Below are 26,665 nucleotides of genomic sequence, written 5' to 3' on the forward strand. Positions count from 1 at the left end.
ACGGGGCGTGGGGAATGGGGGGGGGGGGGGGGGGGGTTATGGCGGTTTGTGAAACCAAACAACTAGCGTCACCCAATACCGTTCGCTGTCCTTATTAGCTCTTTACTGAAAATATGTTGACCCTTGACCTGGAACAAGCGACCACCGATTAAAAAAAATCTTAGGAGTGCAATAAACACTGAGTAATGTCCCTGATAACTGACAGGGTTTCGGTGACCTCCAGACTACCAGTATTACCGGTGTAACTCCGGTAACGGCAGCCCAATCCTCAGCAATGTTAAATAGGCCATTCAAGGTAGGGTAACATCAAGGTTATTTTCATGCAGCTTTAGTTAAAGCAGTTTAGTTCCTTGTTTGTAACGAGTGTAAAGGGGACGTGTGACAGTTGCGTCTTAGAATTAACTGAACTAAATCGGACGGGGAAAGGCAGTTTAGTTCCTTTTTGATAGTTCTGCAGCGCTCCTTTTTTTAAGCAAATCGAGCATCCAGTAGAACGCGATGTCGATGCCAGCGGATTTCGAGTCCTTACAACCCGAAGCCCAAGCCTTCGTTCGAGACCTAATAGACAAACAGATCAGGGGAGACGCAGACTGGACGGTTACCAGGAAAGAAGCGTCAGAAGCAACTGCCGAGGCGACAAAAGAGGCCGCTTACGACTTCAAGGGAACGAGGAGAGAAATCGGTATTCCGTCACCGCACCTGAAAGGTATTGTATGGTCTAATACCGGTGTGGCAAGAATAGTAGTCCTAGGAATGAAAGTCCGGGGTTCTATATGATTAGTACAGGTTAGGGATAGTCGGAGTATTGGAATTAGTTTATAGGGCGTATGTCACCTGTGCAAAATAATTAGGAACGGACTACGGTTTTTAACGGACTACATTACATGTTATGTAGCAATAAAAACGTGCCATAATTTTTTAAGATTTATGCTTTATTTGTCCGGGCTAATTTTTTTTTTTTTTTGCAAAACCGAGCCCTGTTTGGAAATATTGGCTCATTGACGCGCGTTTTAGTGCAAGGTGAGGCGCTGGGAAATAACACAATACCCTGACTCATTAGCATCTAGGGTATATTGCACACAGGGTCTGTGTCCTTGGCGCCTTTTGAATGGGTCTCCAGTGAATGAATTTTTCACGAAGTTGTGTTAATGCTGGTACTCGGGCGTCCCGTGTCTAGACGAGTGCAACTCCCATACCTGGCAAAAGTACATTGGCCGTACTATATAGGATAATCTTGCCGTAATAAACGATATACCTTACCCTAGCTAATCACTTATAGAAGAACAGGTTACATGTTACTTATTAAGAGCTATATAGTAAGGATAGATCCCCATTGCATGTAGAGAAATAGGCTTTTCGTTCATGAGGTCTAAGATACAAATAAATTCACAAGTTATAACATTATGAAAACAAAAAAACGCTGTTTTTTTCCATTGGATATATTCAGATATCCGCACGAGACATCTGTCTTAGTATAGTGCCCTATACATCGCGCAGGAACTAGAACAATGTATTATTAAATTTTGAACCATTTAGCATAACATGAATAGAAACGATTTATGTCATGCTTAAAGGCTCTTAGTCGTATGAAGAATTTCTCATTCATTTTAGAACCATTAAGCATACCATGAATCGTTTGTATTCCTATTAATTTCAGAGGGCCTTATAGCGTGGGTTTACACCCCGGCCAATTGCCCCAAGAACCCCCCAATCCTTGTGTACTTTCACGGCGGAGGCTGGGTCATCTGCACTTTGGACGATGTGGATACCTTTTTGAAGATGCTTACTGAGTAAGTCTTTTTTAATTTACAGTTGTAAACACAAGAAAAAAATCTTTTCAGATGTTTTTGAAGATGCGGACTCAGTTATTACAATTTGCTAACGATGGAAGTATCTCCTAAAACATTTCGAAAGTACTGACAAAGTAAGTTCGTTTACAATGTGTTGAACACAAAAAAATTTCTCCTGAAAATACTTTTGTAAAGGTGTTGTCTGAGTACGCCTTTTTGCAATTTCTTTAGCACAACAAACATCTTTTCTGAAGTACTTTAGTGGAGCTGTTGATGTCCCCTTTCCTTTGCTCAGCACAACAAAAGCCTCTCCTGAAATGGTATGCTTTAGATATCATAGAAATCCCTTTGGCACTAAACTTATTATCAGTCAAATGTGTATGGCAGAAAGAAAAAAAAAAAACAGATAGTATTACAAACCATTCACAAATAAGTCTGTTGATGGTAGTAATAAAGCTCGGGTAATTTATGAATTCTTGCATGCTCTTACTTTTCGATCTTTTAAATAGGGGTTGCACTGTCATTTTAAAACTCGGTTGTGATTGCTGCCCATTTACTAGGGTTTAAATGGCAACGCGGTCGACTTTATGTAGTGGGCTTTTCAGATATTGCAGTTTAAGTAACTATTAACTAATTGTTAACACCGTTTTCTTTATTGTAAAGTCAGTCATTGATGTTTTACTTCTAGTACCGCCAACTGCATCATAGTGAGCGTAGACTATCGACTAGCACCAGAGAACAAATATCCCGCTGCCATTGACGACGCCGAGACTGCCGCAAAATGGGTTCTGGGGAACAAGGAATCTGTCGGTAAACATATAGACAGACATAACGTTGTTGTAACGATAATGACAAACGCATTGGAAGAAAGATACACACTGGTAGATGAAATACATGTTAGATAAATTGATAAATTAATTTGGTAAATTCAATCAACATATCAATTTACAGTATCGATAACATCAATAAATATTTACATAAAAACGTTTATGATAGATTTATCACAAAATTATTGCAGTTAATCATTGAAAAAATATTAAAGGCTACTGACAATAAAACGCTTCCATTTGTTTTTGATCATTTAAAGATAAGTTGAAATGACGTCTTAGTTTGTCAAAATTCCTGTGCACTAGGCGGCAGCACGCTCAGCAAGGTTGGTGTCATAGGTGACAGCGCGGGAGGACATCTATCGGCCTGTGTGTCACATGATGTCCCAGGAATAGCATTTCAGGTAAAATGTTGCGTTCACCTTTTTCTCTTGCAGCTATTTTTGTTAAATTTATTTTTGGAATTTTGACCATTAGAAGTGTTTGAATAATTTTCAATAAAGAAAACTAGCCAAACTCGTATACCTGGAAACAAAATGGTTTTCGAAAAGCACAGAAAAACTAAAGGGGCTCGTTTTTAATTAAAAAAGACAAAGACGAAAAAAGAAAGAAAGAAAGAAAGAAACTGGAAACGGAAGCTCTAAAATTCCCATTTCCTTCGTCATTATATTAAGTAAACAATATGCAATGCACACTACAATGTAATCATTTCATTGTGTTTTCTCGTCTGACAAAATGAGAAACAAACTACATCTACAATGCCAAATCTTTACAGACTTAATACGCGCCACGAATTGCCTGTCAATCTAAGTTCAGTGGCTAAGAAATGATGGCATATACATGTTCTATCCCAGGTGCTCATCTATCCGGTGACGGATATGCGGATTGACACCCGGGAGTCGTACAAACGCTATGCTGATGGCTATGTCCTAACCACTGAGGCTATGTACTGGTAAGTACGAGCAGTAAACTTGAATTCTAGCGTGAACTTAATACTGGTGGCCAATATTAAGTGATTTTGTACATTTAGGGTAATTTTAAAATCTGCTCACGGATCCAGATTGTAGATTTTTACATTTGTCTCATATTTAGGCTGTAGCATATTAATACATACATGGTACTTCAAATTAAAATAGATACCCATGTCAAATAAAACAGGCTTCTACAGCGGTAGATGCGTTGCATGTTTAGGTCGTACAGCTGCATGTAAAATCGACATTTGGTTTACAGAGGTTCAAAGCGTGTGAATATTTACAGCAGTGGTGGATTTTGGCGGGGGTCAGGTGGGTCCTGACCCCCTTTGATTTCTGAAAAAAATCACTTTAACAGTCCCCTCTTAAATTATAATTGTTGACTAGCTAAATCATAGTTCTCAACCTTACCAAATGGCACCGTTCGACCTCCAAACACCGAAAATTTTAGAAGCCCATACCTAGAGGGGCGAGGGTTGGCTTCCCATCCAAGACCTGGCATTCCTAAGAAGAAAAGAAAAAAAAAATGGACCCCTAGCTCCTTCAAAAAAATTTGGAGCCGCTCCTAATCGATACCTGTAGCAGCTTCATCGAGGTTCAAAGTCTTCGCGGTTCCTTCCTTTACATGTACCTGTATATCAATTAAGCATTTTGCTATGGTCTCGTTTTCAAGGTATGTAAATCACTTCCTCCACAACGAGGCTGAGAGGTCGGATCCACGTGCCTCTCCAATTCTCCGGACTAAGTTCGACCACCTTCCACCGGCTTTTTACGTGGCTGCCACCCACGATGTCCTGTTTGACGAAGGGATGGGTAAATTTTATCTATTAACCTATTGATGAGTTAATTAATTCATTAATTCGCTTTATTAAAATATTATTTTTCATGTAGCTTTATATATAGTATGTTAATTATTTTAGTAAGTTGACTACATGTACTGGTATTTAAATGCTTATTTAGTGATGAATCTATCTGTGATTATATCTTTATTTTTCTGTTCCATGTTATTTTAAAGGTTCAAAGGGCTTCTTGTGTCCGACCGAACCTAATATATTTAAATAAAATCATCAAAGATACAAAAAGTTACGGTGTACATCTGACTTTACAGAAACTGTCAAATTACGTATCCATTTTTTAGATAATACCACAGTCACGCCACATGTTTGTCTTTTAGAATATGCCCAAAAACTGAAAGAAGCGGGTGTAACGATTGAAACCCTTATGTTAGAGGGCATCACCCACTGTGTGGTTAATTTCCCAAGTAAGTTATATTTATGTTCATAGTGTACAATTCAGTATAGCATTTCAGCATTTAGATACACTTAGAATTCTGATAGACATCAATTCATAATGATAGCATTTATTATTATTATTATTATTATTATTATTATTATTTACATCGTTACTGTTAGTTTCCATAAGATAGTTAATCCCCACCCATCCAGCCTCCCGAATGCACACACCACTACATCTTTCTGTACTACAATGTATGCCTAACAGTGCCTACTTGTTATTTTTCAGATTATTACAAAGAGACGGACGCCATGATATGCAGGAAGATTGCAGAGTTCGTAAAAAAGCATTCTGAGTAAACATCCGCCGTATCAGCATTAAACATCAGAAGCAAGGCGTGCTCATATAGCTGAGAATTTACTGCAAGATAGGATCCACTGGTAATTAATTAACAGCGCCATCTATCGTTTGGTTACAGCGGGGTATTAGTTATACATGCATATGCTTTCGACACCCAATATTCAATATTCATACATGTATGCCGATTAGTCCGTCGGGTTTATAGATTTCGATGATTTCGATGGTTTAAGGAAAGGAATGCATTGGTATTTTTTAAACAAATTATATAAAGTTAACACGTTTGACGTAACACGACTTTGTTTTCAATTCACTCCAGGCAAAGATTAGGTATATGTCAAAGGCCCGAACCAAATCTAGTCCCATGCATAAAAAGCCCAGACCCCATGTTTATTACGCCCTGGCTGGGCTCATTCTTTATGGTGTCTTTGTATTGTTAACAGCATAATGGGCAAGTTAAATGACCAAGTTAATTGACCAAGTTAATTGGCCAAACTGCCAGTTTGTTTGTATGGCATGTGCAGGAGATGTCTTAGATCAAGGCACAATTGAAGCCCACCTTTAATTTAACATTTCTTTAGTAAATGTTACTAAATCAATCTACATGTCTTTTCTTTAAACATTAAACATCTTTAAAAGTATCATCCTCTGATGTATTTTACAAATCACAGGTAATGAAATACAAGTATATCTCATTTGCCACACCTATTAGTATCATTATATGTGCCTTGATCTTAGACATCCCCTGCACATGCCATACAAACAAACCGGCAGCTTGGCCAATTAACTTGGTCATTTAACTTGCCCATTATGCTGTTAACAATGCAAAGACACCATAAAGAATGGGCCCAGCCAGGGCGTAATAAACATGGGGTCTGGGCTTTTTATTCATAGGACTAGATTTGATCCAGGCCTTTGACATATACATGCCCTGAGGTCTTTCCTTATTTTGTTATAACGCTGTAACAAGTGATTATACTTACTTGGTCGGGCAGGAAAATGTTTTTTGTTTGTTTGTTAGTTACTTTGTTTGTTTGTTTTGAAAAACAATGCAGCTACATGCAATTTTCATGTGTAGACAATACACATAGAGGGAATAAATGAGTGATATATCAACTGTTTTTAAATTACGGTTAATGTACATGAGTCTACATGAGCTGTAGTGATCTAACAATATATGATGAAGTAATTCAACATAATTTGATGTTTTCAAATTACAAATAATTATGCAAAACCAACAGGAAAAGCGAATACGTGACATATGTATCTCTACAAGTGAAAACAACTTTGATCTGATTATGAGTAGAATTATCTTTAATTATCCATCAAGAAATTACTGTTCAAATAAAATGAAAAGATGACACATGACAAACCACCAAATAAGCATCGGTAGTTGAAAATGCTTTGAGTGCATAATAATGAGCTTCACAGTTAGCATACATTATATCAATATGAAATGTTTTAGTCCTGTAGCAAATAGCAAAAATGTAGGCCTGCCGCAAATGTCCAGGTGTTTTATCGTGCAAACGAGGCATGAATACTCTTTTGCAAAAATGTTGCAAACTTCTGATGCTCCTATAAATATGCAACAATGCAACGTTTCATTGCAAGCTCCTGAAGCGTCTTAAGAATGTTCGCCGCAAAGTAAATAGTTTCCGTTTGCCACGGATGTCAAAATGTTCATCAAAGCTTAGGATTTGTTGCACACTTCCTTTGAAATTCCTGACCTGCGGAGTGAATCCACTTCTTGCACACTGAAAAAGCAACGGTCAGTTATTGGTCAACAACTTCGTCTATGCTTACACAATGACAACACGGTGTCAAATAACTTCAAGCGTTATTATACTGAACACAATAATAAAAAAGAGAACGGTTATCATTGACTTTGTCTGATAGTGAAAAAACGGTTGATCAATGAAGTAAATGCAAAATGCATTTATCATTTTGTATTTCCGTAAATTCCTTAACTGTTAAATTCCTTAGAAAAAAGCATTTCATTAAAATCAGAAGCAAGTGCAAGCAATCGATCAGAAGGACAGACGCCCCCTTCTTTTTTTAAAATCAAATATGCACAGCGTCAGGAGTGCGTCTATGTATAGAAAGTTCATGTTATGCACATACCCCATTTTGATCCCGATAAGACTGGGCATGCCGCGTGCCTCGTGCGATAATCTCTAATACCGCTCTGTCAGAGGTTGTACCAGAACACAGCAGACGCCTGAAAAATGCCGTTATCAATGTACTTTGAGGTAAGAATATTTTATTAGTTTTATTTAAAAAGTAACTTCTCTGGAATCTTCAAAACATAGAAGTAACGTCTTGTTGACAATGCCAGTACTGTCATTACGAGTTTGGAATTTAAAATATTTAAAAAAAAGATCTTACCTTTTTCGGTAACACTTGAACCCCAAGTCTTGTGAATACCGTCGCTCCTTCTGCTTCGACATCTGACATCTAGATACAAAGGATTATTTTAATATTTATTATATAGATTATTACACTAAAAAAGGAACATTATTTTTTTTTAGGAAATCGTCCATCGACATTGCCCACTAATAAGTCACTTACAACGCTAATCATACTGAATATATTAATAGGAAAAGTGAAATTCAATATTTGAAAATGCGCTGCTCATGTCAATTAAACTTACGTATACTAACACGGTGGCTATTCTATTGCCCGTCTCTCCAAGAATATCTGGCTCGCTTTTCTAACATAAGAATAGAATTTGTGTCTGCATCAAAATCATTTTGATGTAAGGTGTAAGCATTTTATTCAAATCTTCACATCTATTTAGTATACAACACACGATATAATAGGGCCTTAAACACAGACACTTTACCCAGACAGCGGCGTGACCCAATTATTATTATTGTAACTCAGGTAAATACAGCCCAATCTTCAGTTGTGTGAAATAGGTCATTCAAAGTAAGGTAACATCAAGGTTATTTGCATGCAATTTTGTCCCTAGACAATTCTGCAGCGGTGGTGAGTATATAGTGATTAACAAACACTGTATATAATATAATATAAGGGGTCGTGTGACAGTTCCGTCTTAAAATTAACCGGCTCTATCAGTATCGAGGGCGAAAGGCGAACTCCATTCACTGTTGAAAGAAGTCTAGTGCTTAGACATTGTACAATGTGATCATACATGACCTATATATAAACGAATATCACAAACCATGCAGCTACAGCATAAGCTTATATAAGTGAAGCAGAGAGCATTTACTAAGCAATACACGCTGCATGAAAGCTGTGTATTCTTCTGATTAATTGCGATTTGACATAAAGTGAAACTAAAAATAGATATTAAAAATAACCATCCCTGCAGCCTAAGCCCTTGAAATGCATTCCTTTTTTAAGCCAATCGAGTAGAACGCGATGTCGATGCCAGCAGATTTCGAGTCCTTACAACCAGAAGGCAAAGCCTTCGTTCGAGACCGAATAGACAAACAGGTCAGGGGAGACGAAGATTGGCATGTTACCAGGAAAGAAACGTCAGAAGCGATTGCCGAGGCGACAAAAGAGGCCGCTTACGACTTCAAGGGGACGAGGGGAGAAATCACTATTCCGTCACCGCACGTGAAAGGTATTTTATGGTCTGATACCAGTGTGACAAAAATAGTAGTCCTAGGAATGAAACCCCGGGTTTTCTTTATGATAAGTACAGGTTAGGGTTAGTCTAAGTATTGGGATTAGTATATAGGACGAATGTCATCTGTCCAAAGTAATGGGGAACGGACCACGGTTCCTGACGGACTGCCTTACATGTTGTATAGGAATAAAAACATAATTAAGTTTTCAGATTTATTCTTTATTTGTCTGGTCTAAACCTTGCTTGCAAAACCGAGCCCTGTATGGAAATATTGGCTCACTGACGTGTGGTTTGGTGTAGGGGAAGTTGCTTAGAGGTACCACAATTCCCTGACTCATTGGCATCTAGGGTATATATTGCACACAGGGCCTGTGTCCTTTGCGCCTCTTGAATTGGCCTCCACTGGGATGATTTGATAGGATATCATCACAGATTATGTTAATGAGGCCATTCCGAATAGGGGACTAACTAGTCCGAGGGTCAAATATGGCCGACTCACTTGAATACTTTCCCACGGGATATCTATATTCAGTGTCTATTAGCGGATTAGACGGCAAACTTTGTACATGTAGTGGGTCGCAATATTTGACCCTCAGACTACTTAGTCCCCTATTCTGAATGGGGCCTATGCTGATACTCGGGTGTTACTTGTCTAGATGAGTGCAATTCCAATACGTGACATACATTTGGATGCATTTGCCGTACTGTATTATAGGATAACCCTTGCCATACTATACGGTACACCTTTCACCAGTTACGCACATAGAAGAAGTTCCATGTACTTATTAAGGCAATACGCCAAGAATAAGTCTCCATTGCCTTCAGGGAGATAGGCTTTACGTTTATGAGGTCTAGATAAAGATAAGTTCGCAAGTTATAAACATTATGCAAACAAATAACGCTGTTTTCATCGGATAGGTTCATAAATATACCACACCAGACGTCATTTTGACCTAGAATATTGTCTTAAATATTACATGGGATCAAAAGCGATATATTATTCAATTAAGAATGGCAAGAATCGTTTGTACTCGTACAAATTTCAGAGGGCCTTCCAGCGTGGGTTTACACCCCAGCCAATTGCCCCAAGAATCCCCCAATCCTTGTATACTTCCATGGCGGAGGCTGGGTCATCTGCACTTTGAACGATGTGGATACCTTTGTGAAGATGCTTACTGAGTAAGTCCCTTTTAATTTATAGTTTCAATAAACACGGGAAAAAATCTTTTGAAAAGATGTTATTGAAAGATGCCTACTCTGTAAACCATTTTACATTTTGCTAACGATGGAAGTCTCTCTTAAAACATTTAAAAGATACTGACAGAATAAGTTTGTTTACAATATGTTAAACACAACAAAATCTTTCCTGAAAATGCTTTTGTGAAGATGCTGGCTGAGAACGCCTTTCGGTAAAATTCAACCAATTTAAACATTGATTTCATTTTTTATGAAGTCGGTCATTGATTTTTTTTACTTTTAGTACCGCCAAATGCATCATAGTGAGCGTGGATTACCGCCTGGCACCAGAGCACAAATATCCCGCCGCCATTGACGACGCCGAGACTGCCGCCAAATGGGTTCTGGAGAACAAGGAATCTGTCGGTAAATACATAATACAAATACTTTGTTGTTAACGATAATAAAAAACGCATTTTAAAAAAGATACGTACATGAAGATTAAAAAATTAGATAAATTAACGGATTAATTCGGTAATTCATTTAAATAGAAGTAGAAAAGACATCTTAGTTTGTCAAAATTTCTCTGCACTAGGCGGCAGCACGCTCAGCAAGGTTGGTGTCATAGGTGACAGCGCGGGAGGACATCTATCGGCCTGTGTGTCACATGATGTCCCAGGATTGGCATTCCAGGTAAAATGTTGCTTTCACCTTTTTGTTACGAATATTTTTGTGGATTTTATTTCTGGATTTTTGGCCATAGGAAGTGTTTGAATAAATCTCAATAAAGAACACTAGGCAAACTTACAATAACTGAAAACTAAATTGTTTTCTAAAAGGCTCGTCTTCAATTAAAAGATTATTAAAAAGAAGAAAATGGAAACGGAAGTTCAAAAATACACACTACAATGCAATTATTTCATTGTGTTTTCTGGTCTGACAAAATGAGAAACAAAGTACGTGTACAATGTCAAAATTTTACAGACTTCATTTGCATCCTGGATCACCTGTCAATCTAAGTTCAGTGGCTTAAAAATACTGGTACACCGCATTTCCATGTTCTATCCCAGGTGCTCATCTATCCGGTGACGGATATGCGGATTGACACCCGGGAGTCGTACAAACGCTATGCTGATGGCTATGTTCTTACCACTGAGTCTATGTACTGGTTAGTACGAGCAGTAAACATAGGGTCCTAAAGCCCCCGTCACACTTATTCGGAATCAACAGAAATCTATGACTAAATGACTAAATTTAAAAATCCGTACTACATTCCGGAAGAAATTTCAAATTGACCTAAATTCTTGTAAAAGTGCCGTTGGAATACACAGAATGCGCTTGAATCCGCCTGGAATGATTCGTGCACATTTCGGCTGTATTCTCAAGTGGAGCTCGAATGTAGTTGGAAAACTGGGAATATCAATAATGCTGTCAGAATGCAGTCGGAATATTTAAATTACACTTCTAATGCCGTACGAGTGTAGCTCGATTTCTGGCTGAAATAGGATCGAGATGCAATCGAGTTGCATTCAGGCTCATTCTAGCAGGATTTGAAGTGTCTTGCCATTTCGGTTCTCCCTCGAATGTGATCAGAATGTTTCGAATGCTGTCGGAATGCCGTGAGAATATTTAGAATGCAGTCATAGTGCAGTTAGAATACTATTCAAATGCCATTCGGTAATTTTCCACTTGGAATGCACTTCGAAAGTTTTTAACACGAGCAAAACATTCCGGCCGGCCAACAAGAATGGGTAAAAATATTTGGAATGCACTCGAAATTTTAAGAATGCTCGTCGAATATCCAGGAACGCACAAAGAATTGTCTTTCCGACGGCGTTCTTGCTCATACCGCCTCTAGTGTGACGGGGGTATAAAACTAGTGGCCAATGTAAAGTGACGATGTATTTGTGCCTCATATGTATGGTATTCTTAAAATTTATCCCCGTATCCAGATTGTAGAGATGATCTTTAATATGTGCATCAGTCTCTAATGAATGATGTCCTTATGTACATGTACATAAGTCGCACTACATGTATAAAGCCTAGGTCCCAAATACGTTTTGGACGCACGGTTTTTAGGTTCCTTGCGTCTGGCTAGGACGTAGATCGCAGGGGGAAAAAATCAAGTAATTGTTGAAAAGTTTCTACGTGCTGTTTGCGTCTTCCAAAAGTCGCACGATGGACGTGCTCCTCACGCACGAACTCCCACGTTTTCCCCATTTCTTTGGTCGTAGGCCACAGGTAGCAGCCGTACGTTCGGTTGGGACCTATAGGCTTAACTTCGTACAGCCGCATCTAAAATAGACATTCGGTTTACAGCGAACGAGTGCATATGTCAGTATTTATAGTACAATCCATAATGATAGCAGCTTCAAAGAGGGTCAACGTCTTCACCCTTCTTTCCTATATATCCATTGAACATTTTGATGTTTTCTCGTTTCCAAGGCTTGTAAATCACTTTCTCCACAATGAGGCTGAGAGGTTGGATCCACGTGCATCTCCAATTCTCCGGACAAAGTTTGGCCACCTTCCACCAGCCTTGTATGTTGCCGCCACACACGATGTCCTGTTTGACGAAGGGATGGGTACATTTTATTTACTTTCTTATTGATGAGTTAATTAATTTATTAATTCTATTTGTTGAAAGATTTGTTTTATTTAGCTTCGTATCTAGTTTTTTTAAATATTTTTTAGTAAGTTGACTATTTAGATGTTTATTTAGTGATGAATCTGTCTGTGAATTTATTTTCATTTCTCTGTTCAATGTTATTTCAAAGGCTCATTGGGCATTTTGTTTCCGATCGAAACTAAGATATTTAATTAAAATCAACAAATATGCTCAACGTTACATTTCATTTTACATAAGTTGCCAATTTATGTATCCACTTTTAAAACAATACCACAGTTATGCCATATGTTTATGTTTTAGAATATGCCAAAAAACTGAAAGAAGCCGGTGTAACGATTGAAACCCTTATGTTAGAGGGCATCACCCACGGTGTGGTTAATTTCCCAAGTAAGTTATATTTTATTTTCCTAGTGTACACTTCAGTATAACATTTCAACATTTAGAACCACTTAGAATTTTGATAAAGATCAATCCATAATTATTGTAATTATTATTTACATCGTTACTGTTAGTTTCCATAAGACACTTTGTTGTACTTTGTCTTGGACATAATAACGTCATTTTGTCCATGTACTATGTCAAGCAGTGCATATTTGTTGTTTTTCAGATTACTACAAAGAGACGGTCGCCATGACATGCAAAAAGATTGCAGAGTTCGTACAAAAGCATTCTGAATAAACGTTCGTCGTATCAGCATTAAAGGAATAATAACTCTTCGTTTCGGCCAAAAAATTAATTTTCCTGGAGTAAACAACAATTTTCCCATACTTACCAATGATTAATGAATCCATTTTTACATTCAAAGTTAGTCCCTGGTTTTTTTCTAAAAAGTTTGGTTTTTTGTTAAAATCTCTTAAGAGATATTAACAGAGTATAGCCATCAATGGAGGTCACGTGGTCTAAAGACCAGCTCAGATATCAGAATAATAGCTATAACTACCGTTTTTGTGGTAAAACAGAATATATTATATTTCTATGAGTTATTCGCAATGTTTTTACTGTGAAATATAGATCTCATACGAAGAGTTATTATCCCTTTAACCACGAGAAGCAAGGCGCGCTCATATAGCTGAGTATTGACTGCAAGATACATGTAGGAAGCACTGGTAACTAACAGCGACGTCTATCGTTTGATTATAGTGGAGTATTACCCCTGGTAGTTATACATGCATGTGCTTTCGACACCCAATATTTTAATTCGGCAACCTTATACCGATTAGTCCCTCGGGTTTATAGATTGTGATTTTCTCGATGGTTTTAGAAAAATATATACTTTGGTAATTTTTTTAATCAAATTATGTAAAATTAACACGTTTGATGTTGCACGACCTTGTTTTCAATTCAGTTAGGTCAAGGTTAAGGTAAATGCCGTGAGGTCTTTCCTGATTTTGTTATAACTCCGTAATAAAGGCTAATACTTTCTTGGTCGGACAGGAAAAATCTTTTTTGTTTGCTTATTTGTTTATAAAAACAGTGCAACAGGAAATACATACAGAGAAAATAAATGGGTGATATATCATAAAATGTTTTTAAATTACGGTTAATATGCATAATTCTACATAAGCTGTAGTGATTCAACAGTTTATGATCAAGCAATTCAATATAATTTGATGTTTTCAGAATACAAACAATTATGCAAAATCATCAGGAAAAAATTGAATACGTGACATATGCATCTCTGCAAGGGAAAACAACTGTGATCTGAATATGATAGATCAATCTTTTATGATCCATCAAGAAAATATAATATTTATAATGTATAATAAAGTAGTTGAGATGTGGTATGCATTGTAAAACCGGGTAGACCCCATTCCCATACCTAGATCGATCAAGCAGGATAGACCCATCTCCGAGGGGTTTCTCGCTAAGTTGCATTCAGCTTTAGCGGCTTAGATGCCTGACACGGTATGGGGTGGGAATTGGGCCTTTTGATCAGGGCGGGGGGGGGGGGGATTATGGCGGTTTGTGAAACCAAACAACTAGCGTCACCCAATACCGTCCGCTGTCCTTATTAGCTCTTTACTGAAAATATGTTGACCCTTGAACTGGAATAATCGACCACCGATTAAAAAAAATCTTAGGAGTGCAATAAACATACAGTAATGGCCCTGATAACTGACCGGGTTTCGGTGACCACCAGACTACCAGTATATGACTAGACAGCGCCTTGCATGGCCTTATTACCGGTGTAACTCAGGTAACGGCAGTCCAATCCCCAGCAATGTTAAACAGGCCATTCAAGGTAGGGTAACATCAAGGTTATTTTCATTCAGTTTATTTAAAGCAGTTAAGTTCCTTGTTTGTAACGAGTATAAAGGGGCCGTGTGACAGTTGCGTCTTAGAATTAACCGAACTAGATCAGTATCAGACGGGGAAAGGCAGTTTAGTTCCTTTTTGATAGTTCTGCGGCGCTCCTTTTTTAAGCAAATCAAGCATCCAGTAGAACGCGATGTCGATGCCTGCGGATTTTGAGTCCTTACAACCCGAAGCCCAAGCCTTCGTTCGAGACCGAATAGACAAACAGATCAGGGGAGACGAAGACTGGACGGTTACCAGGAAAGAAGCGTCAAAAGCAACTGCTGAGGCGACAAAAGAGGCCGCTTACGACTTCAAGGGAACGAGGAGAGAAATCGCTATTCCGTCACCGCACGTGAAAGGGTCTTATACCAGTGTGACAGGAATAGTAGTCCTAGGAATGAAAGTCCATGTGATTAGTACAGGTTAGGGTTAGTCGGAATATTGGGATTAGTTTGTAGGGCGTATGTCACCTGTGCAAAATATTGAGGAACGGACTACGGTTTCTAACGGACTACATTACAAGTTATGTAGCAATAACACATGCCTTGGTTTTAAAATTTATGCTTTATTTGTCCGGGATATATATATATATATATATATATATATATATATATATATATATATATATATATATATATATATATATTTTTTTTTTTTTTTTTTTTTTTTTTTTTTTTTTTTTTGTGTGAAAAACCGAGCCCTGTTTGGAAATATTGACTCATGACGCGCGTTTTCACGAAGTTGTGTTAATGCTGGTACTCGGGCGTCCCGTGTCTAGACGAGTGCAACTCCCATACCTGGCAAAGGTGTATTTGCCGTACTATTTATGATAACACTTGCCGTAATATACAATATACTTTACCCTAGCTAATCACTTATAGAAGAACAGGTTACATGTAACTTATTAAGAGTTATATGGTAAGGATAAATCCCAATTGCATGTAGAGAAATAGGCTTTTCGTTTATGAGGTCTAAGATACAAATAAATTCCCAAGTTATAACATTATGCAAACAAAAAAAACGCTTTTTTTTTCCATTGGATATATTCAGATATCCGCACGAGACATCTGTCTTAGAATAGTGTCCTATACATCGCGCAGGAACTAGAGCAATGTATTATTAATTTTTGAACCATTTAGCATAACATGAATAGAAACGATTTATGTCATGCTTAATGGCTCTAAGTCGAATGAAGAATTTCTCATTCATTTTAGAACCATTAAGCATACCATGAATCGTTTGTATTCGTATTAATTTCAGAGGGCCTTAGAGCGTGGGTTTACACCCCGGCCAATTGCCCCAAGAACCCCCCAATCCTTGTGTACTTTCACGGCGGAGGCTGGGTCATCTGCACTTTGGACGATGTGGATACCTTTTTGAAGATGCTAACTGAGTAAGTCTTTTTTAATTTACAGTTATAAACACAATAAAAAGATCTTTTCAGATGTTTTTGAAGATGCGGACTCAGTTATTACAATTTGCTAACGATGGAAGTATCTCCTGAAACATTTCGAAAGTACTGACAAAGTAAGTTCGTTTACAATGTGTTGAACACAAAAAAATCTCTCCTGAAAATACTTTTGTAAAGGTGTTGTCTGAGTACGCCTTTTTGCAATTTCTTAAGCACAACAAACATCTTTTCTGAAATACTTTAGTGAGCTGCTGATGTCCCCTTTCCTTTGCTCAGCACAACAAAAGCCTCTCCTGAAATGGTATGCTTTAGTTATCATATAAATCACTTGGGCACTAAACTTATTATCAGTCAAATGTGTATGGCAGAAAGAAAAAAAAACAGATAGTATTACAAACCATTCACAAATAAGTCTGTTGATGGTAGTAATAAAGCTCGGGTAATTTATGAATTCATGCATGCTCTTACTTTTCGATCTTTTAAATAGCGGTTGCACTGTCATTTTAAAACTCGGTTGTGATTGCTGCCCATTTACTAGGGTCTAAATGGCAACGCGGTCGACTTTATGTAGTGGGCTTTTCAGATTTTGCAGCTTAAGTAAATATTAACTAATTGTTAACACCGTTTTCTTTATTGTAAAGTCGGTCATTGAAGTTTTACTTCTAGTACCGCCAACTGCATCATAGTGAGCGTAGACTACCGCCTGGCACCAGAGCACAAATATCCTGCCGCCATTGACGACGCCGAGACTGCCGCCAAATGGGTTCTGTGGAACAAGGAATCTGTCGGTAAACATATTAATAGACATACGTTGTTGATAACGATAATGCAAACGCATTGGAAGAAAGTTACACACTGGTAGATAAAAGACATGTTAGAAAAATTGATAAATTAATTTGGTAAATTAAGTCATCATATCAATTTACAGTATCGATAACATCAATCAATATTTACATAAAAACGTTTATGATAGATTTATCACAAAATTATTGTAGTTAATCATTGAAAAATATTGAAGGCTACTGACAATAAAACGCTTCCATTTGTTTTTGATCATTTAAAGAGAAGTTGAAATGGCGTCTTAGTTTGTCAAATTTTATATGCACTAGGCGGCAGCACGCTCAGCAAGGTTGGTGTCATAGGTGACAGCGCGGGAGGACATCTATCGGCCTGTGTGTCACATGATGTCCCAGGAATAGCATTCCAGGTAAAATGTTGCGTTCACCTTTTTTCTCTTGCAGCTATTTTTGTGAAAATTATTTCTGGATTTTTGACCATTGGAAGTGTTTGAATAAATTTCAATAAAAAAAAAAAAAATGGCAAACTCGTATACCTGGAAACAAAATGGTTTTCGAAAAAGCACAGAAAAACGAAAGGGGGTCGTTTTTAATTAAAAAGAGACGAAGAAAGAAAGAAAGAAACTGGAGACGGAAGCTCTAAAATTCCCACTTCCTTTGCCATGATATTAAGTAAAAAATATGCAATGCACACTACAATGTAATCATTTCATTGTGTTTTCTCGTCTAACAAAATGAGAAACAAACTACATCTTCAATGCCAAAACTTTACAGACTTAATATGCGCCACGAATCGCCTGTCAGTCTCAGTTCAGTGGCTTTAAAAATACTTGTACACTGTATTTCCATGTTCTATCCCAGGTACTCATCTATCCGGTGACAGATATGCGGATTGACACCCGGGAGTCGTACAAACGCTATGCTGATGGCTATTTCCTAACCACTGAGGCTATGTACTGGTAAGTACGAGCAATAAACTTGAATTCTAGCGTGAACTTAATACTGGTGGCCTATATTATGTGATGGTGTTTATGTGCCTCATATTTAGGGTAATTTTAATATCTGCCCACGGATCCAGATTGTAGATTTGTACATTTGTCTTATATTTAGGTTGTAGCATATTAAAGACATATATTGTACTTCAAATTCAAGAAGATACCCATGTCAAATAAAACAGGCTTCTACAGCGGTAGATGCGTTGCATGTTTACGTCGTACAGCCGCATGTAAAATCGACAATTGGTTTACAGAGGTTCAAAGCGTGTGAATATTTACAGCAGTGGCGGATTTTGGCGAAGGTCAGGTGGGTCCTGACCCTCTTTGGTTTCTGGAAAAAAATCACACCAATAGTCCCTTCTTGAAATTAGAATTTTGACTAGCTGAATCATAGTTCTCAACCTTACCAACTGGCACCATTCGTCCTCTAAATTAAACACCAAAAATTTCCAAGGCCCACGCCAAAGGGGGCGAGGGTTGGCTTCCCATCCAAGACCTGTCATTCCTAAAAAGAAAGAAAGAAAAAAAATGGACCCCTCCTTCAAAAAATTTTTGGCCCGCCCTTAATCTACCTGTAGCAGGTTCAAAGTCTTCGCGGTTCATTCCTTGACATGTTCCTGTATATCCATTGAACATTTTGTTATGTTCTCGTTTTCAAGGTATGTAAATCACTTCCTCCACAACGAGGCTGAGAGGTCGGATCCACGTGCCTCTCCAATTCTCCGGACTAAGTTCGACCACCTTCCACCGGCTTTGTACGTGGCTGCCACCCACGATGTCCTGTTTGACGAAGGGATGGATAATTTTATCTATTAACCTATTGATGAGTTTATTAATTTATTAACTTGCTTTGTTAGAATATTATTTTTCATTTAGATTTATATTTAGTTGGTTAATTTTTTAGTAAGTTGACCACATGCCCTGGGATTGAAATGCTTATTTAGTGGTGAATCTATCTGTGATTTTATCTTTATTTTTCTGTTCCATGTTATTTTAAAGGTTCATAAGGCTTCTTGTGTCCGACCGAACCTAAGATATCTAAATAAAATCATCAAAGATGTACAGGTACATCTGAATTTACTGAAAATGTCAAATTACGTATCCACTTATTAATTAATACCACAGTTACGCCATGTGTTTGTCTTTTAGAATATGCCCAAAAACTGAAAGAAGCTGGCGTAACGATTGAAACCCTTATGTTAGAGGGCATTACCCACTGTACGATTAATTTTCCAAGTAAGTTATATTTATTTTCCTAATATAAATTTCAGTATAGCATTTCAGCATTTAAATACACTTAGTATATTGTAATAGATATCAATTCATAATGATAATATTTATTATAATTATTATTTCTATGTATTTATTTATTTATTTACAGTACAGCCTTCGGAATGCACATACCACTACATCTTGTTGTATTATGTCAAGCAGTGCATATTTGTTGTTTTTCAGATTATTACAAAGAGACGGACGCCATGACATGCAGGAAGATTGCAGAGTTCGTAAAAAAGCATTCTGAGTAAACATCCGCCGTATCAGCATTAAACATGAGAAGCAAGGCGTGCTCATATAGCTGAGTATTAACTGCAAATTAGAATGCACTGGTAATTAATAAACAGCGCCATCTATCGTTTGGTTATAGCGGGGTATTAATTATACATGCATATTATTCAATAATCATATACCGATTAGTCCGTAGGGTTTATATTTTGCGATGATTTCAATGGTTTTAGGTAAGGAATGCATTGGCAATTTTTGTATCAAATTAAACAAAGTTAGCACGTTCGATGTAACACGAGTTTGTTTTCAATTCAGTTCAGGCAAAGTTTAGGTAAATGCCGTGAGGTAACAAGGGCTCAGACATTCCTAGTTGGACAGGAAAATGTTTTTTGTTTGTCAGTAACTGTGTTTGTTTGTTTGTTTTGAAAAACAATGCAGCTAATCTTCATGTGTAGACAATACACATAGAGAAAATAAATGAGTGATATATCATCAACTGTTTTAAAATTACGGTTACTACATGGGCTGTAGTGACTAACGAAATGGGATGAAGTAATTCAATATAATTTGATGTTTTGTTTCCAAAATACAAAGACTTATGCAAAATCATGACGATAAAGTGAATACGTGGCATGTATACATGTGTTATATATCTCTACAAGGGAAAACAACTTTGATCTGATTATGAGTAGGTTAATCGTTTATGATCCAATAAAAAATGATAATAATAATGTTCAAATAAAATGAAAAGATGACACAAACCACCAAATAAACAAGCTGTCGATAGTTGAAAATGCTTTGAGTGCATAATAATGATTCTCCAGCTCCAAGATTAGCATACATTATATTAATACAAAATATTTCAGTCCCTTAGCAAATAGCAAAAATCTGGGCCGTCCGCAATTGTCCAACGAGGCATGGATAATATTTTGCAAACATGTCGCAGACTTAAATGATGCGACAATGCAACATTTCTTTGCAAGCCCCTGAAAACGTCTAAAGAATGTTCGCCGCAAACTAAAAAGTTTCCATTTGCTATGGATGCCAAAACGTTGATAAAAGCCTAGGGTTTGTTGCACTCTTCCTTCGAAATTCCTGCCCTGGAATCCACTTGTTGCACACTGAAAAAGCAACGATCAGTTGTTGGTCAACGCCGCCGTCTGTGCTTACTCAAAGACAACTCGGTGTCAATAACTTCAAGCTTTGACACAAAATAATGACAAAAAATAGACATCTGTTCTTTATGACTTTGTCTGATGGTGAAATAACGTTTCATTAATGAAGTAAATGCAGAATACCATAAGCTCCGTAAATGTATAGAAAAAATGTTTCATCAGAATTACACAATCGCAAGACATCAATTTCTTGATTTTCAGCCTAAAAGCTGCACCGTCTTGAGTGCGTCTATGTATAGATAGTTCATGTGATGCACATACCCCATTTTGATCACGATAACACTGAGCATGCCGCGTGCCTCGTGCGGTAATCTCCAATACTGCTCTGTCTGAGATTGTACCAGAAAACAGCAGACGCCTGAACAATTTTGAAGTAGAAATACTTTTACTTCATGTTATAAAATTACCGCCTCGCTGTTTTAGGCCTTACAGATATTACAAATTCAACAATTTACCCAGACAGCGCCGTGGCCCAATTATTACTATTATTATAAATCAGGTAACGGCAGCCCAATCTTCAGCTGTGTAAAATAGGCCATTCAAGGTTAGGTAACGTCAAGGTTATTTTCATACGGTTTTAGTATCTAGTTCCTTGACAATTTTGCAGCAGTGGTGAGTATATAGTGATAAGCAAACACTGTGCAACGAGTATAAGTGGCCGTGTGACAGTTGCGTCTTGAAATAAACCGGACTCGATTAGTATCAGCCGGGAAAAGGCGAACTCCATTCACTGTTGAAAGAAGTCTAGTGCTTAGACATTTTACAACGTACGTGATCATGCGTGACCTAAATCTAAACGAATATCACAAACCCCGCAGCTACAACGTAAGCTTATATAAGTGAATCAGAGAGCATTTACTTAGCAATCCATACTGCATGAAAGCTGTGTTTTCCTCGGATTGATTGCATTTTGAAAGAGATTGAGGCTAAAATTAATATTGAAAATAACCATCCCTGCAGCGTATGGGCCTTGAAATGTATTCCTTTTTTAAGCCAATCGAGCATCCAGTAGAACGCGATGTCGATGCCAGCGGATTTCGAGTCCTTACAGCCTGAAGGTCAAGCCTTCGTTCGAGACCTAATTGACAAACAGATCAGGGGAGACGAAGACTGGACGGTTACCAGGAAGGACGTGTCAGAAGTGATTGCCGAGGCGACAAAAGAGACCGCTTACGACTTCAAGGGAACAAGAGGAGAGATCATTATTCCGTCACCGCACGTGAAAGGTACGTTTAATGGTGTGATGCTGGCTTTGGCTTTTGGGGCCTGTCTCTCTCTCAAAAAAAAAAAAAAAAAAAAAAAAAGATTAAGATAAGGATTTAGTGCTCATTTTAAACCAAACTTGCTGTGCATTTTGACCCAGGATAGATCTGTGTAGTTATCTTGTTTAATTAAACATTGCGTTGAATGTTATAAGATAAAACTTTTCACAATTTTTAATCAGAAAATTGCGCCCGTTGTGTAACAACAAAAGCGTAACTAAACTTTCAGATTTATTCTTTATTTTGTAAAAACTTACGTCCGGGCTTAAGTTTTGCAAATCGAGCCCTGTTCGGAAACATTGGCACATTGTCGAGCGTTTTAGTGCAGGACGAGGAGCTGACAGATAACACAATTCACTGACTTATTAGCATCTAGGGTATTACACAGGGCCTGTGTCCTCGGCACCCCATAAATGGACCTCCACTGAGATGTTTTGATAGGATTTTTTCACGAATTTGTGTATTTGCTGATAACCGGCGCCCCGTGCCTAGACGGGTGCAATTCCAATACCTGACAAAGTTGCCGTACTACTGTATATAGGATAACCCTTGCCGTGCTATACGATTTAACTTACAACATAAAATTACAGGTAACGTGCACCTTATTAAGAGCATTACACTTAGGATAAATCCCCATTGTCTGCAGAGAAATAGGCTTCACGTTCATGAGGTCTAACGTAAAGATAAAGTTATAAACACTATGCAAACAAAATAACGCTGTTTTCGTCGGATAGATTCATATATATTCCACACCAGACGTCATTTTGACCTAGAATATTGTCTTAGACATTACATGGGATCAAAAGCGATATTTTATTCAAGTAAGAATGGCAAGAATCGTTTGTACTGGTATAAACTTCATAGGGCCTTCCAGCATGGATATAGTCAGATATGCATCACACCAGACATCTCAGCCCCAAAACAGTACTCTATACATTGTGCATCGCTAATGAACTAGTGCAATGTCTTATTCAATTTTGAACCTTTACGTCTATAACATGAATCGCTAGTATCGTGTTAATTTCAGAGGGCCTTCCAGCGTGGGTTTACACCCCGGCCATTTGTCCCAAGAACCCTCCAATCCTAGTGTTTTTTCACGGCGGAGGCTGGGTCATCGGTTCCTTGATCGATGCGGATACTTTCGTGAAGATGCTAACTGAGTAAGTCCTTTTTTTTATTTATAGTTTCTATAAACACAGGGCAAATCTATCAAACGATGTTTCTGAAGACGTCCTTTTTTACAATTTGCTTACTATGAAAGTGTCCCCTTGAAACATGTCTAGGTTACAAAGTAAGTTCGTTTACAATGTGTTATACACAACAAAATCTCTCCTGAAAATACTTTCGTGAAGATGGTGGCTGAGTTCATCTTTCATAAATTTTTAACTTGGCAAAAAATATTTTCTGAAAATAGTTTAGTGAAGTCCCCGTACCTGTACAGAAGCATCTCCCGAAAACGTCTGCATTCGATATCATATAAATTCATTGAGTACTAAATTTATTGTCAGTTACATTTGCTGACACTTTGTTCTGCATAAACTGTCAAATGTGCATGGCAGGAATAAATAGAACGTTTAGTATTACAAAGCATTCACGAATAATTATGTTGATGGTCATAGTATATCTCGAGTAATATATGAATTGATACATGATCTCACTTTTCGATCTTTTAAATAGGGATTATACTTATTTTCTGATTTTTTTAAACCTAGTTGTAATTGCAGCCCATTTATAAATGGCTGTATGGTCGTCTACCGGTATATGTATAGTTGGCTATTTAACTATAGTAGTACAATTATCTAAGTAAATATCAACTAGTTTTTAAAATCACTTTCTTTTAATGAAGTTGGTCAATGATGTTTTACTTCTAGTACCGCCAACTGCATCATAGTGAGCGTAGACTACCGCCTGGCACCAGAGCACAAATATCCCGCCGCCATTGACGACGCCGAGACTGCCGCTAAATGGATTCTGGGGAACAAGGAATCTGTCGGTAAACAGTTATATGTTGTTGTTAACGATAATGACATTGGAAACAAGTTACATACTGATAGATGAAAGAATATTAGACACATTGATAGATTAATTCGGTAAATTAAATCATCAAATCTATATGCAATATCGATATCATTAACAAAAGATAATAAATATTTATATATAAAAATACGTTTATGGTAGACTTATTACAAAATTATTGCAGTAAATTAGTGAGAAATATTAGTCTACAGATTATAAAACGATTCCATGTGTTTTTAAGCATTTAAAGAGAAGTAAAAAAGACGTCTTAGTTTGTCAAAATTTTTCTGCTATAGGCGGCAGCACGGTCAGTAAGGTTGGTGTCATAGGTGACAGCGCGGGAGGACATCTATCGGCCTGTGTGTCACATGATGTCCCAGGAATAGCATTTCAGGTAAAATGATGTTTTCAACTTATATAATATATTCAATATATATTGAATTGTATTTCTGGTATTTTGACCATTGGAAGTGTTTGAATAAACCTCAATTAAAAAACTAGACACATTTACCGGTATATGCCTGAAAACTAAATTGTTTTCTAAAAAGCATAGAAAACAAAGGGGGCTCGTCTTTAATTAAAAGATTAAAAGATTACGAAAAAATAAATAAAGAAAGAAAATGAAAAAAAATCCTACTTCCTTGAATTCAAGTACAAATATGCAATATACACAACAACGCAGGCATTTCATCGTGTTTTCTCGTCTGACAAAATGTGAAACAAACTACATGTACAATATCGAAGTTTTACTGACTTAATTTGCTTCACGAATCGCCTGACAGTCTCAGTTTTAAGGCTTTAAAGATACTGGGACACTGTATTTACATGTCCTATCCCAGGTGCTCATCTATCCGGTGACGGATATGCGGATTGACACCCGGGAGTCGTACAAACGCTATGCGGAGGGCTATGTTCTTACCACTGAGTCTATGTACTGGTAAGTACGAGCAGTAAACTTAAACTCTAGGGTTAACTGATACCTGAGGCAGTTCCATCGAGCTACAGCGTCTTTGCGGTTCCTTTCTTTATATCCACTGAGCCTTTTGTTTTGGTCTTGTTTTCAAGGTTTGTAAATCACTTCCTCCACAACGAGGCTGAGAGGTCGGATCCACGTGCATCTCCAGTTCTCCGGTCAAAGTTTGACCATCTTCCACCAGCCTTGTACGTCGCCGCTACCCATGATGTCTTGTTTGACGAAGGGATGGGTAAATTTTATCCACTTTCTAATTAATTATTTAATAAATATATTAATTAATTCGCTTTGTTGAAATATTCATTTTTATTTAGCTTTATATCTACCGTAGTTATTTTTAATTAAAATTCTTAGGTAAGTTGAGTATTTTGATGCTTATTTAGTGATGCATCTATCTTTGATTTTATCTTTATTTTTCTGTTCCATGTTATTTTAAAGGCACAAAGGGCATTTTCTTTCCGATCGAAGCCAAGATATTTAAATAAACTCTACGAAGATGCTGAACATTACATTTGAATTTACAGAAGCTGCCAATTAACGTATCTATTTTTATATAATACCGAAGTAACGCCATATCTTTGTCTTTTAGAATATGCCCAAAAACTGAAAGAAGCGGGTGTTACGATTGAAACCCTTATGTTAGAGGGCATTACCCACTGTTCAATAAATTTCCCAAGTAAGTTATTTTTATGTCCCTATACTCTTCAGTACTCTTTAGTATGGCATTTCAGCATTTAAATTCACTTAGAATTGTGATAGACACCAATCCATTATGATAACCTTTATCATTCTTATTGCTATTATTGTTAACTTCGTTATTGTTAGTTTCCATTAGATATTTAATCCTCACCCGTCCAGACTTTCGGATGCACACGCCTCTATATCTTGTACTACGTCTTACAGTGCCTATTTCTTGTTTTTCAGATTATTACAAAGAGACGGATGCCATGACATGCAGGAAGATCGCAGAGTTCGTAAGAAAGCATTCTGAATAAACATCCGCCGTTCCAGGATAAATCATGAGAAGCAAGGTGTGGTCATATATGAGTATTTACTGCAAGATAGGATACACTGGTAACTAACAGCGACGTATATCGTTTGATTATAGTGGAGTATTAGTTATACATGCATATGCCTTCGATACCCAATATTTAAATCCGGCAACATTATGCCGATTAGTCCGTAGGGTTTATAGATTGTGATTTTCTGAATGGTTTTAGAAAAAGTTTTACTTTGGTGATTTTTAATCAAATTATGTAAAATTAACACGTTTGATGTAACACGACTTTGTTTTCAATTCAGTTCAGGCAAGGTTTAGGTATGTTCCCTGAGGTCTTTCCTTATTTTGTAATTATTCAGTATCAAGGGCTTAAACTTTCTTGGTCGGACTGGAAAATATTTGTTTGTTTGTTTATAAAAGCAATGTGGCTAATCTTCATGTGTAGACAATGCACATAGAAAAAAATTATGAGTGATATATCAACTGTTTTTAAATTACGGTTAATATGCAGTTTACATGAGCTGTAGAGATATAACAATATACGATGAAGTGATTCAATTCAAATTAATTTTTTTCAAAATACAAATAATTATGCAAACTCATCAGGAAGATGTGACATATGTATCTCTACAGGTGAAAACAACTTTGATCTGC

General features: G+C 37.2%; 4 protein-coding genes across 4 annotated transcripts; all 4 read left to right on the top strand.

Annotated features, from left to right (window-relative positions):
* Positions 1–63: 63 nt before the first annotated feature.
* On the top strand, positions 64–5,614 carry LOC147761715 (uncharacterized). The gene is made up of 8 exons (XM_087013336.1): positions 64–706; positions 1,658–1,790; positions 2,479–2,600; positions 2,924–3,021; positions 3,472–3,569; positions 4,262–4,401; positions 4,763–4,849; positions 5,110–5,614. Exons 1-8 carry the CDS (start codon positions 499–501, stop codon positions 5,178–5,180), a joined length of 957 nt encoding a protein of 318 aa, XP_086869462.1. The 5' UTR covers positions 64–498; the 3' UTR covers positions 5,181–5,614.
* A 2,463-nt stretch (positions 5,615–8,077) lies between these two features.
* Positions 8,078–14,021, top strand: LOC106163498 (uncharacterized). The gene is made up of 9 exons (XM_087013337.1): positions 8,078–8,166; positions 8,545–8,770; positions 9,823–9,955; positions 10,257–10,378; positions 10,548–10,645; positions 11,023–11,120; positions 12,398–12,537; positions 12,882–12,968; positions 13,189–14,021. Exons 2-9 carry the CDS (start codon positions 8,563–8,565, stop codon positions 13,257–13,259), a joined length of 957 nt encoding a protein of 318 aa, XP_086869463.1. The 5' UTR covers positions 8,078–8,166; positions 8,545–8,562; the 3' UTR covers positions 13,260–14,021.
* A 952-nt stretch (positions 14,022–14,973) lies between these two features.
* LOC147761716 (uncharacterized) lies at positions 14,974–20,077 on the top strand. The gene is made up of 8 exons (XM_087013335.1): positions 14,974–15,236; positions 16,138–16,272; positions 16,957–17,078; positions 17,400–17,497; positions 17,949–18,046; positions 18,742–18,880; positions 19,231–19,318; positions 19,538–20,077. The coding sequence occupies exons 1-8, from the start codon at positions 15,031–15,033 to the stop codon at positions 19,606–19,608; spliced, it is 957 nt and encodes a 318-aa protein (XP_086869461.1). The 5' UTR covers positions 14,974–15,030; the 3' UTR covers positions 19,609–20,077.
* A 1,264-nt stretch (positions 20,078–21,341) lies between these two features.
* Positions 21,342–26,588, top strand: LOC106179576 (uncharacterized). The gene is made up of 9 exons (XM_087013334.1): positions 21,342–21,372; positions 21,754–21,986; positions 23,050–23,182; positions 23,894–24,015; positions 24,335–24,432; positions 24,878–24,975; positions 25,104–25,243; positions 25,601–25,687; positions 25,936–26,588. Exons 2-9 carry the CDS (start codon positions 21,779–21,781, stop codon positions 26,004–26,006), a joined length of 957 nt encoding a protein of 318 aa, XP_086869460.1. The 5' UTR covers positions 21,342–21,372; positions 21,754–21,778; the 3' UTR covers positions 26,007–26,588.
* The last annotated feature ends 77 nt before the right edge of the window (positions 26,589–26,665 follow it).

Source organism: Lingula anatina, chromosome 5 (genome assembly GCF_051362555.1).
Source record: "Lingula anatina isolate TDL-2025a chromosome 5, LinAna3.0, whole genome shotgun sequence".
NCBI lineage: Eukaryota > Metazoa > Brachiopoda > Lingulata > Lingulida > Lingulidae > Lingula > Lingula anatina.

Excerpts from the sequence above, each read along its gene's own strand:
- LOC106163498 (XM_087013337.1), top strand. The coding sequence starts at position 8,563 with ATGTCGATGCCAGCAGATTTCGAGTCCTTACAACCAGAAGGCAAAGCC. Across the intron at positions 8,771-9,822 it reads TCCGTCACCGCACGTGAAAG|AGGGCCTTCCAGCGTGGGTT; the intron begins GTATTTTATGGT and ends TACAAATTTCAG. Across the intron at positions 12,969-13,188 it reads CGGTGTGGTTAATTTCCCAA|ATTACTACAAAGAGACGGTC; the intron begins GTAAGTTATATT and ends GTTGTTTTTCAG.
- LOC147761715 (XM_087013336.1), top strand. The coding sequence starts at position 499 with ATGTCGATGCCAGCGGATTTCGAGTCCTTACAACCCGAAGCCCAAGCC. Across the intron at positions 3,022-3,471 it reads TCCCAGGAATAGCATTTCAG|GTGCTCATCTATCCGGTGAC; the intron begins GTAAAATGTTGC and ends GTTCTATCCCAG. Across the intron at positions 3,570-4,261 it reads ACCACTGAGGCTATGTACTG|GTATGTAAATCACTTCCTCC; the intron begins GTAAGTACGAGC and ends CTCGTTTTCAAG.
- LOC106179576 (XM_087013334.1), top strand. The coding sequence starts at position 21,779 with ATGTCGATGCCAGCGGATTTCGAGTCCTTACAGCCTGAAGGTCAAGCC. Across the intron at positions 23,183-23,893 it reads TTCGTGAAGATGCTAACTGA|TACCGCCAACTGCATCATAG; the intron begins GTAAGTCCTTTT and ends TTTTACTTCTAG. Across the intron at positions 25,688-25,935 it reads CTGTTCAATAAATTTCCCAA|ATTATTACAAAGAGACGGAT; the intron begins GTAAGTTATTTT and ends CTTGTTTTTCAG.
- LOC147761716 (XM_087013335.1), top strand. The coding sequence starts at position 15,031 with ATGTCGATGCCTGCGGATTTTGAGTCCTTACAACCCGAAGCCCAAGCC. Across the intron at positions 15,237-16,137 it reads ATTCCGTCACCGCACGTGAA|AGAGGGCCTTAGAGCGTGGG; the intron begins AGGGTCTTATAC and ends CGTATTAATTTC. Across the intron at positions 17,498-17,948 it reads TCCCAGGAATAGCATTCCAG|GTACTCATCTATCCGGTGAC; the intron begins GTAAAATGTTGC and ends GTTCTATCCCAG.